The sequence below is a fragment of the Terrapene carolina genome, unplaced genomic scaffold (assembly GCF_002925995.2).
Source record: "Terrapene carolina triunguis isolate 2854851 unplaced genomic scaffold, T_m_triunguis-2.0 Scaffold68, whole genome shotgun sequence".
Classification (NCBI taxonomy): domain Eukaryota; kingdom Metazoa; phylum Chordata; order Testudines; family Emydidae; genus Terrapene; species Terrapene triunguis.
The window spans coordinates 79,619,347-79,631,426 of record NW_020664419.1 but is presented as its reverse complement, the minus strand read 5'-3'; the positions used below and the strand labels follow the sequence as shown (position 1 = coordinate 79,631,426).

General features: G+C 43.4%; 1 protein-coding gene across 1 annotated transcript in view; it reads left to right on the top strand.

The window, feature by feature from the left end:
- LOC112106530 (UHRF1-binding protein 1-like) overlaps window positions 1–12,080 on the top strand; it is a 68,309-nt gene that overhangs the window by 31,977 nt on the left and 24,252 nt on the right. Inside the window, exons 4-5 of the mRNA XM_024199839.2 lie at window positions 3,059–3,150; window positions 9,842–10,031. Of these exons, the coding sequence (XP_024055607.1) occupies window positions 3,059–3,150; window positions 9,842–10,031 (282 nt within the window). The remainder of the gene's footprint in view (window positions 1–3,058; window positions 3,151–9,841; window positions 10,032–12,080) is intronic.

Here is a 12,080-nt window from a genome sequence, read left to right as displayed (position 1 = left end):
TTCTATAATTTCTAATTATTTCAGCTTTACCTGAAATATGGATATTTGTCTTTTAGTCTCATTGCAAGTTCCTGCCTTCTTCTTGTCTGACTTTATTCTCTAAGGCCCTTTCCACACTACGACTGTAACCTAGCCCTGGGACCCAGTGACAGCATGGTTGTCCCCTGACCCAGTTGCAACACAGTTAAAACATATCTAAGGCTTTAGCCTGGTTTTTAGTTGTAGTCAGAACCCAACAAAATTAGGAGATGCATAGAACTGGATTGCTGCCATTTGTCAGTTCTCCATCTCTTTTCTTACAAGCCTCTCAGGAGAGGTTGGAGAAGCCAGAACTAGACTAGCTGACAGTCACTGGTTCTCATTATTCAGTTTCCATCTGAGTTTATTAATAGAGGTACTTCTTCAGTATTTGTATAAGTTGCCTGCAAACAGATTTAATGAATGGGAATTGGTAGGAAAAGTTAATAATTCAATGATAGAATGTACCAGGAACTCACTGGTTCTTCTAGAAAGCAATGTATTCACCAGGATGGGACACTTCAGGCTACTGGCCGAATTCTGCCCTCAATTACATCACCACAACCTCATTATCTTTGGTGCATGTGTGTAATTGAGGGCAAGTGTCACTGGGCAAGGCTCCTCTCTTGCTTTCTCCCCTCAGAAACTGCACAGACTCCTGTGGTTGTGCCTTCACCATGTCCTTTTATTTTAAGTTCCCGCCATTCTTTTCACAATGATCCCCGTGCAACAGTCTATTTACAATGTTAACCTAGCTTTTGGCCCTCTCGCCAGGGCCTAAGGGAAACAGAGGTATCCCTATTTTGAGCCTCTGTGTGGCTAGGCTTGGCTAGCTCTGTTCCTCCCTCTCCCCTCTTGCACTTCCTTCTTGTGCCTCTTCTTGTCAGCCATGGGCTTATGAGGTAATTGACTCAGCCAGCCAGCCTGATTGACTAATTACCCCTTCAGCTTTTTCCAGGGGAACTAATTAATATCTAAGTGATCAGAGTGCAGGCTCACCTGTTTGCACCCTGCACTCTGTCACAGCAAGGTTGAGCTTAAGTAGCCTTCATTTAGTTGGCATACTCTGTATACATGATTTAGGTAGCTCGAGTAGTTAGTGGTGCGCTTGCCAGAACTCAATTGTCTTTTGTTAAAAACAAAGGCTTTCAGGAAATCAATCTTTTAATATGGTAGCAAATGTTTTAAGCGCCTTTGCTCACGATTAAATTGCCCTTTCTATTTGTACTTGTTAAGCAAAACAATTTCAAGGAAGACTTTTGCACAGACTCTGTGTAGCAGTTTTCTGTTCTAAAATAAAAATGATTACTAGCCCTTTTAGTGAAGAATGGGGAGGAGGCATCAGGCATCTATTTGAGAAATCCCATAGTCAAGCTCTATTGTTTATTTGTGTTGCAGTAACCCAATCAAGTCGGGGCTCCATTGGGCTGTGTACTATACAGGCATATAGTAAAATGCAGTCCCTGTTTCAAAGATCTTCTTATTACCTTATTTTAAGAAAAGGCCTAAGAGATTAGTGAAACAAACCGAAGGGGCAGGGAGGCTGAGTTAGATAATTATGTTTTTACTTTTGTCATAAAACGATTGTGTGTGCATTAGGAGTTTCTTTTGTTTTTGTGGGGTTTGTTTGTTGTTCATTGAGTGAGGTGAGCAATTAGCTGTAGTTTCAGCTCACCATATCAGCTAGCAGCACACTGTAGGCATCATAGTAAATGAGTCTTAAGGAGGAATCAGGTAATAAGCTTATGAATTTTTGGGGAGGAGGAAAGGCATTCCATGTATAATGGGGAGCATGGAAGAAAAGTGCAAAGGTGTTTATGGGAGAACTGGACAAGTGGGAGATAGAAGCTGATGTAAGTGTGAAGGCAATGGCTGATTGAGATAATTGAGCCATTCGGTACAACAATGCAAAAATGTGAAGGAACCTGAAGGTAAGGGCAAAATGTTTATATTTGTGGTGGAAATGGGGAGGAAGTGGAGAGACTTATAATGGGTGTGGTGATGTCAGAACGATGGGCCAAGAAGATAATCTTAACAGCAAAGTTTTGAATGGATTTAAGAGGAGGCAAAGTTACAGTACCCAAGGCCAGAGGGAAAGAGGTTGCAGGAACCGAGTTTAAAAATAGGGATTCTCCTTAGCCGTTACTATAAATTTAAACCATGACCGTTTTTAATATCGGGGGCAAAGAGACTGCTTCTGCATTTAGATGGTCTCTTCCTGGGAATAACTCATTGTGGGTTTGTTTTTTTATCATTTGTTAAATTATTTGGCAAGGTGTAATTGTGCTATTTTATTATATCCTTCAATATCAATGGGATTTGAGTGCCTCACTCCTTTAGTCTCCTTTTTGAGAAGTCCAGCCTCAATAATGAAAAATAATGGCAAAGATGACCGTTAATCTTAAATATTTTATTCTCAAAAACTACCCATTATAGCAAATTTATTGACAATTCACCTCTGTCAATTTTCTTATAGATACAAAATGTTTTAAAGATATCAACAAAACGTCTAGCGCCCACTGATACATTTCAACAATAGACCAGCTTCAAACACTTTCCAATAAAAATGTCTGAAAAGAAAAACACACTATAGAGAAAATTCAAAGGGCATAAAAGCTAATATTATGTGAACCTTCACACTGAAAGACTGACTGTATAGAGAAAATCAAATGTCTTCCTCATTTTATACTCATTCAGAATTCAGCCTTTGAGAAATATACTACAGTGTGACGAATAGACTATTTCCCTGACTAGAAGTCAAGAAGTATACAAAGTTTTTATATATGACCGCAAAAGTTTAGGAGAGTTGGAAAAAAATTATATCTGATATAAGCACTGTATAAACAAAAGTCCAAAAATGTAAATGGTTATGTATTCTATTAAAGGTTTTCTAGTAAAATGCTATGGACAGAGAATATTTATGAAAGATTTTTACTTAATGTTCTTACTACTTTTTAATTATGAGGTATCTAAGTTATCTATTAATCTACTGCAGTAAGTTGAAATTTGTACCAAATTTCTTTGTGTTTTTTTTTCCAAGTCTCTGGATAAAGTAATAATGGAAATGAGTACTTGTGAAGAACCACGTGCCCCTAATGGACCATCACCTATAGCAACTGCATCAGGACAGAGGTCAGTTGTAGTTTTTAAATATTGGCATGCACTTGATACAAAACATTTAAAATTATTGGATCTGTTCTCGTGAACCAGCGCAGGTTGGAGGATGTATGTGCATCCGAAAGCAGGTTAGATCCATTCGTCTAAAGGTAAAGTATAATAACCTTTAAAAATATAGAGTCAGGGCCTGCTTGCTCAGCACCCCAAAAATCAGGCCCCTTATTTAGGTGATTTAATGTAGATTTAGATGTATAATGTTAGGCACCCAAGCTTGAAAATTTATCCTAAATATATATTGCATGTTCTAGTTCATAGGATTGTTTAATCCGCTTAATGCATTTTAGGATGGAGGAATAAATTTCAAGCTCCATAAGAACAACATACTTTTGGATAGGCCCAAGGCAAAATGGCTTTAATTATTTGGAAAACAGATATGCTGCTTTCAAAATATTAACTTTTGTCTAATAGCATTAAAGACCAGATTCTCAGCTGGTGTGATTGTTCATAGTTCTGTTTTCTTCAATGACTACATCAGCTGAATCTGGCCGAAGAGATTTGATGTATACCCCAGTCTGACTAAAATATCAGATAATTGGTGGGACAGGGAGCCCCAAACTTGTGGGTCTCATAATTTCTAAATCTGCCTGAAAGAGGAGACTGTAGTAGAGCTCATGGAAGTATTCCTTGAGTCTTCATGTTAATATGGCACCATTAGAAGGTAAAATAGAGAATAATGTTGTGGTTACTAAGCTGCATAGGCAGTTATATTGAGCAGAAAATGTCTTGACTACACAAGGGGGTAGTACAGGGTCTAATCTGAAAATGTTCTGACTGCTGAACATAATTTGAAAAGGGCCAACAGGGTGAAAGTGTTAGAAACTCAATTAAGAGCTAGAACTAGTTAGATCCTCGGAGTACATTCAAATAAAGAAAAATTGAATAACAGTCTATGAACCCAGCCTATTTGACTTTGACATTGAAGATTCAATCCATGCAAAAAAGAAGGAATGACTAATAATGGATGTGAAGGGCAGGAACTTAATTGGGACTCTTCAACATCTGTGACAGAATTATTGCAACTGCCAGGAAAAGAGACCTACGTTTTGAGAGCAACAGAATAGATTTTAAGGCCAGAAGGAACCATGACGATTGTGATGGGTTCGCCCCGGGGTGCCACCTGAAACTGGGGTACTGCTGAGCCCTCTGACCCGCCAGCCTGGGCTCCCTTTCACACTGTGCTGCTGTGACAAGCTGCAGACCTGCTCCTGGTCCTACACTTCCACCAGCATTCCCACAGGCAGGGACATACCCAGCTGCAGTTACATGCAGGCTTCCTGACCAGCCACTGCATGAACCAACAACAGAGAGGTTACAGCCAGGATAACCACCAGCTTCCCAGGCATGCACTCCCTTCTGGAGTATAAACCCAAAATTATACCATCTTGCTCTGCACAGGGAACTGTACAGCGTAAGCTCCCAGAGTTCATCCCTCCCTCAATGTGGAGAGGAAATGCAGCAGCCCCTTGAGCTAAGATTCCCAAGCACTTCACTCCAAACTTACTGGTTTAGGTTAAAGCATAAAATAAGTTTATTAATTACAAAAGATAAATTTTAAGTGATAGCAAACAGATCAAAGCAGATTACCTAGTAAATAAACAAAAACACAAACTAAGCTTAAGATACTAGAAAGAGAGGATATGAATTAACAAATTCTCATCCTGGCTGATGATACAAGCAGGCTGGCAGATTCTCAAGGTACAAGCTGCTCTTGCTTTGCAGCTTGAAATCCCCAGGTTTTTCATACACAGGCTAGAAATCCCTTTAGCCTGGGTCCAATACTTCCCCCAGTTCAGTCTTTTTACTTAGGAGCTTCTCTGAGGTGTTCTGTTGTGGGCAAATGAAGAATAATGGATGATGTCACTCCCTGCCTTATATAGCTTTAGCATATGGCGGGAACCCTTTGTCCCAAACTCAGTTTGTGGAAAAACACTGACATCCCAAGATGGAGTCCACAGTCATGTGGCCTGGTCACATGCCCTGGCATAACTTGCTGAGTCATAGCAGCCATTACTTATAGGTTGTCTGGGGAGGTTTACCGGAAGGCTAAGTTCTTCGAGGAGTCATTGTCTTTGCTGTTGGCCCATCAGCACTGTCTGGCTTCTTCATTGTTGTACCAGAAAGGCTAGTTGTGGGTGTCACCCAGAGTAAGCACATTTGAAATACAGTTACATAGTCAATATTCCTAACTTTAGATACAAAAAATATGCATGCATACAAATAGGATAATCATATTCAGCAAATCATAACTTTTCCAATGACATCTCACATGACCTGTCTTGTGCAAAATGCATCATAATTATGCCATAATAATATCACTGTGAAGAATATGGGATACAGTGTCACAATGATCATCTACTCTGACCTCCGATATCCCACAAGACATAAAATGTCATAATTAGGAAGAATCTGGGAAAGATAAAATAGTCCTTCATATATGAAAACGTGGAAGCCATAGTTTTGTATCTTAGCAACTTCATGTGATGCCAAAAAGGGAAACATCTCTGTTTTGGGACATACTATCTGCTTCCCATTTGCTCAGTAAATAGAATATCATTGTCAGGAATCAGGGTCTGTAGCAGAGTCAGTCTTTGGGCAAGCTAATGAAAGCACCTGGGTTATAGTAGTCTGTCTAACTGGTTACACTACCTGATTGGTTGGAAGAGTCAGCAGACCGGCTCTTAAGCCCAACAGCAGCAGCAGTTCAGCAGCTGCTCAAAGCATTCGCCCATGGCTGAGATAGTTCCTGCTCCTGCCTTGGACTCAGCCTTGCCTCATTCCAGGTAACCTGGTACTGATCTTCGGCTCCAATCCTGACCTCTAACTCCAGCTCTGATTCTGCTTCTGATCCTGAGCTCCTGACTCCAGCTCTGACCCTGGACTCTGATGCCTGCGGTAACCACTAGGTCCAATGCCTGTGTCAGGGTTCCTTCCCCACTCTGGGGTACAGATGTGGGGACCCGCATGAATGACCCCCCTAAGCTTATTTTTACCAGCTTAGGTTAAAACTTCCCCAAGGCACAAATTCCTTCCTTGCCTTAGTATCACTGCCACCACCAAGTGATTTAACCAAACATTCAGGGAGGGCCACTTGGAGCTCTACCTTCCCCAAATATCCCCCCAAGCCCCTATACCCCCGTTCCTGGGGAGGATTGAGAATAATATCCTCACCAATTGGTACAGGTGAACACAGACCCAAACCCTTGGATCTTAAGAACAATGAAAAATCAATCGGGTTCTTAAAAGAAGAATTTTAATTAAAGAAAAGGTAAAAGAATCATCTCTGTAAAATCAGGATGGTAAGTACTTTACAGAATAACAAAAGACTCAAAAACACAGAGGATTCCCCTCTAGGCAAAACTTTAAAGTTACAAAAACAGGGATAAACCTCCCTCTTAGCACAGGGAAAATTCACAAGCTAAAACAAAAGGTAATCTAACGCATGTCTTTTCTGCTATTACTTACTTTTTCTGCAAGACTAGATGCTTAGTTCAGCTATAGCTAGGGAGATGTATTTTCCCCTGCCCTGTTTCCTGGCTGGCTCCGAGAGAGACAGACACAAAACCTTCCCCCACAGATTTGAAAGAATCTTCTCCCCTTATTGATCAGGTGTCACGCAGGTTCATAGAATATCAGAATTGGAAGAGACCTCAGGAGGTCATCTAGTCCAACCCCTTGCTCAAAGTAGGACCAATCCCCAGACAGATTTTTGCCCCAGATCCCTAAATAGCCCTCTCAAGGATTGAACTCACAACCCTGGGTTTAGCAGGCCAATTCTCAAACCACTGAGCTATCCCTCCCCTTTACAGGTAAAAGAGGAATTAACCCTTTACAGGGTAAAGAGGGATTTTATGCTACCCTTAGCTGTATGTTTATGACAGCCTGCTCTAACCACTAGGCATGACCACCCATGTTCTGGTTACTGACAGTTTGAGCAGCCCCAACACAGACAATAAGAGAACTAGAGCTTATACCAGGAGTGGGCAAACTTTTTGGCCTGAGGGCCACATCTGGGTATGGAAATTGTATGGCGGGCCATGAATGCTCACTAAATTGGGGTGCGGGGTGCAGGAGGGGGTGAGGGCTCCAGCTGGGGGTGCGGGCTCTGTGGTGGATCCATAAATGAGAAGTTCAGTGTATGGGAGGGGGCTCTGGGCTGGGACCAAGGGGTTTGGAGGGCAGGAGGGGATCAGGGCTGGGGCATGGGAGGGGGTCGGGTGCAGGCTCCGGGTGGCGCTTACCTCAAGCAGCTCCTAGAAGCAGTGGCATGTCCCCCCTCCGTGGAGGTGCAGCCAGGCAGCTCTGCATGCTGCCCCGTCTGCAGGCACCGCCCCTGCAGCTCCTATTGGCCATGGTTCCTGTCCAATGGGAGCTGCGGGGGCGGCGCTTGGGGTGAGGGCAATGTGCTGAGCCCCTTGGCTGCCCCTATGTGTAGGAGCCAGAGCGGGGACACGCCGCTGCTTCCGGGAGCTGCACGGAGCAGGGCAAGCTCCCGCTCCCCGACTGGAGCGCCAGAGCGGGGCAAGCCCCGGACTCTGCTCCCTGGCGGGATCTCGAGGGCCAGATTAAAATGTCTGAAGGGCTGGATGCGGCCCTCAGGCCATAGTTTGCCCACCCCTGGCTTATACAGTGTATGTGGATTCTTCAAAGGTCAATATCTCTATGGTGGACATAGTGGGAGCCCTATAGACATTGCAGGCCCAAGTTGCTGCACTACAGGCATAGAATGCAGTCCTGCAAGCTCAAGCCGTGGAGCCTTCAGCTCTTACCCCTGCTCCCCACAAGGCCAAAGTCCCCCTGCTTGACAAGTTTAAGGGTGATTGCAACACATTTTTGGGGTTCCTAAATCAGTGTCAGCTCCTATTTCTGCTATGCCCGTAGTCCTACACCACTGACCATGACTGAGTGAGGTTATCCACTTTCTTACTGGGGAGGCCCTGCTTGGGCATCTCCACTCCTGGAAAAATCATGTCCACTTCTGGGACAATTTGAGGCTTCATTCAAGCTATGGCAGTGGTTTTTGATGACCCAAGTGGCAAGCTCCACAGCTACCATTGGCCGGGAACCACGGACAATGGGAGCTGTGGGGCGGTGCCTGTGGGCAGAGGCAGCGCGCAGAGCCGCCTAGCTGCGGCTCCGCCTAGGAGCAGCAGGGACATATCGCTGCTTGCGGGGAGCTGCCCGAGGTGAGCACCGTCCGGAGCCTACACCCCCTCCTGTGCCCCAACTCCCTGCCCTGAACCCCCTCCCATACCAAACTCCATCCCTCTTAATTAATCAGAATGTTTTACTTACCGACACCCCCATTCCCGCAACGATAAAGCTTTTATTAGGGGGTAGCCGTGTTAGTCTGGATCTGTAAAAGCAGCAGAGAGTCCAGTGGCACCTTATATACAGGTATAATTGTGGTCCTAGTCATTTAATTGGATCTACTTATGTCAACTCCTTTAGGGTGTGGCTACATTGAACCTTGGAATGGGCCTCCCAGCTTGGGTTGACAGACTTGTTTGAACATAACTCACCTTAGGGTGCTAACACAAGTCGGTGGACCCAACTTGGGAGGGTCACTCCCAGAAGCATTAGACATATCCTTAGAGAGCCGGCTTACCTTGACAGAGGATTTGCCTGCATCAATCTGGTTGCAGGGCTGGGACCTGCATTAATAACCCTTATAGGTTCTAGAGTAGCAGCCGTGTTAGTCTGTATCCGCAAAAAGAACAGGAGTACTTGTGGCACCTTAGAGACTAACAAATTTATTAGAGCATAAGCATCCGAAGAAGTGGGTTGTAGCCCACGAAAGCTTATGCTCTAATAAATTTGTTAGTCTCTAAGGTGCCACAAGTACTCCTGTTCTTTTTGCTTATAGGTTCTATTTACTATTTAGAGCACTGTAAAAGAATAAAAGGCTGCAAACTACTTTCATTGTCTAAGCTGACTGAAAGCTTTTGTATTTAAAAGGAAAAATAGTGAAAAGTAAATTGGATTTTTAAAATTCTTTAACTTTTAGTAATGCAAGGCATTATTCGTAACACAAATAAGAAAATTTCCTTTAAAAACAAGTTTTAACCAAAGTGTCCCTTTAATCCTGAAATTCAGCTGCTTGAGTATATGCACTTAACCATTTATATATATATATATAAATTTTTTTTAAGCACAATTTCCCTATATTATGCCTTCCCATCCTCACCTCACTCAAAAAAGCATAATATATAAAAGTAATTATAGCTTTAATAAGCTTTGTTGTACAGATAAATATTAGCAAGACTAATATGCTATTGTGGTGGAATAATGTTAATTCATTTGACATTAATTTTTCCTTAAATATACATAAATAGAAGCTAGGTTGGTGAATAATCTGAAGACTACTGTAATATTTAAAATGGAAACTTGCATGCGTTATACTTGATTGAAGTTCAACTGCATGAAAAATTGTTTAGTCGTTAATTTTAGATTAGGACCATATAATAGAGATTATACTATATTACAAATTTTTCAGAGTTAAATATTTTTAATGAACACTTATGAATGGGATGGCGTGCACTACAAGTTTTGTATTGTATGGTATGTTTCATGTCTTATTGCTTAATAAGTATCACTTTATGCACTAACATTAGATCTGTAATTTAAATCTTGGCATTTCACTTTCCAGCGAATATGGCTTTGCTGAAAAAGTGGTAGAAGGAATTTCTGTTTCTGTGAACTCCATTATAATCCGGATTGGAGCGAAAGCTTTTAATGCTTCATTTGAACTTTCACAGTTGAGAATATATAGTGTAAATGCAAACTGGGAACACGGTGATCTAAGATTTACTCGAATACAAGAATCTCAGCGTGGAGAGGTAAGGAATACCTTTTGCTATTTGCTTCTGTCAACTTTGTAGTAAGGAAGGTAATTAAATTGTGACTTTATGATTTTAAACAATCAAAGGAATGTGCCCTGGGTGTGGCTGGAGCGCTTGTGCACTCCAGCTAGTCTCAGCTGCTCCCAGTTACCCACAGTCCTGGGGGCAACCAATTGTAAACTAGAGCAGCCTCTAGTTTATAGAAGCCTCTAGTTTATAGGTTGTTTATAGAAGAGTGGAATCTATCCATGAAGGTAGTGAATATGAGATATGGGGGTGTACTAAAGAAAGATCTCTTAATTGGACATTTCCTTGCTTTTAAGGATTTGCATGGGTGAATGTTCTCCTTAAGCAACCTTAACTCATTTCTAACCAAGTTATTTCTTTGTAGGAATTTACTAGTATACTGTACTCTTAATAGTCAAATTAAACCATTCCAATATCTCCTAATTGCTAGTTCAAGTAACAAGGTATTATAATTTTTAAAAATTATTTGAGTACTAGATTAATGGATACCCTTCTTGTTTTCTGCCCAGTACCCAAAATAATAATGTGCAATTGAGCTCAAAGTTAGACTAAGAGTAGCAAGTTTATATTGAAAGATGATTGTTTCTGTAACGTATGTTTGGTTATAAGTCAAGTGGACTTAATATTTTGAACTTTGACCATATTGTTTTATTTAGAGTTGGTTATTCCCAGCTAAAAAAATTTCAGTCAGAGTTAACGTGACTGATGTCTATCATTTACCTAAGAGCAGAAACCCAAAGTGAACATAGTAATGATCTTAAAAACCCAACAAATGTTATCTGAGAAGATCAAAATTAGTCATCCAGACAAATTTTAACTCCCCTTTTTTACTCTTTACCCAGTGTAGCTCTTGTAGCTTATATGTAAATTAATTACCTGTTAATGAGAGTTTGTATCTATATGTGTGGATGTTTGAAATCCACATTATTTGCTTAAAATGTATGCTGAGCTGAGGAATTCTTTAGTACATGGCTTTTGTTGTATATGAACCTTATATACACATGTACGCTACTTTATAATCCTAGCTTGTAGACTACCTAATTTTTAGTCCAGGCATTAAGAGGTTCATAACACTGAACAGGGGTTTTGAATGTATCATTCCTAAGTCTCTCCGTATGAAAACAAACACTTTTACATTTAAAATCCCTTATACTTACGGGGAATTGTCCTGAACAAAATTACTTGTATGTAAGCAATGAAAATGCCTGTCTATTCCATTTGCTCTAAGTGTTCTTAAAGAAGGTAGGAGTAGTTTTCTGCATCTTCATCTGATTCCTTGCCTGCTGTATCCCTCATCAACTCAGAGTAATACACTCAGTGGGATCCATAATGTATGTAGTAATTCTCTTTAATTAAAAAAAATTCTGCCATCAAACCTCTCCCCTTCCCCAAACTAATCAACAGCACTAGAATTGAACATTTTGAGCAGGGCAGGCACCAGGCACCCAAGCTGGTGCTTGGGGCAGCACCTGGAGGGGGGCGGCGCGGCGCTCCGGCTGCCCGGGAGAGCGGGGCCACAGCAGGGCTCGCCGCCCTCCCCCCGGCCACGGGGGGGAGAGCGGCGAGCACCTGCCGGGGCTCGCCGCCCTGCGCTCTGGCCGCCGGGGGGGAGAGCCGAGCCCCAGCCGGGGCTCGCTGCCCTGCCCCCGGCGCTCTGGCCGCCAGAGGGGGAGAGCCGAGCCCCAGCCGGGGCTCGCCGCCCTCCCCCCAGGGCTCCGGCCGCCCTCCCCCCCGGCGCCCTGCCCCCAGGGCCGGCTCCAGGCACCAGCCACCCAAGCTGGTGCTTGGGGCGGCACCTGGAGGGGGGCGGCGCGGCGCTCCGGCCGCCCGGGAGAGCGGGGCCACAGCAGGGCTCGCCGCCCTCCCCCCGGCCGCGGGGGGGAGAGCGGTGAGCACCTGCCGGGGCTCGCCGCCCTGCGCTCTGGCTGCCGGGGGGAGAGCCGAGCCCCAGCCGGGGCTCGCTGCCCTGCCCCCGGCGCTCTGGCCGCCAGAGGGGGAGAGCTGAGCCCCAGCCGGGGC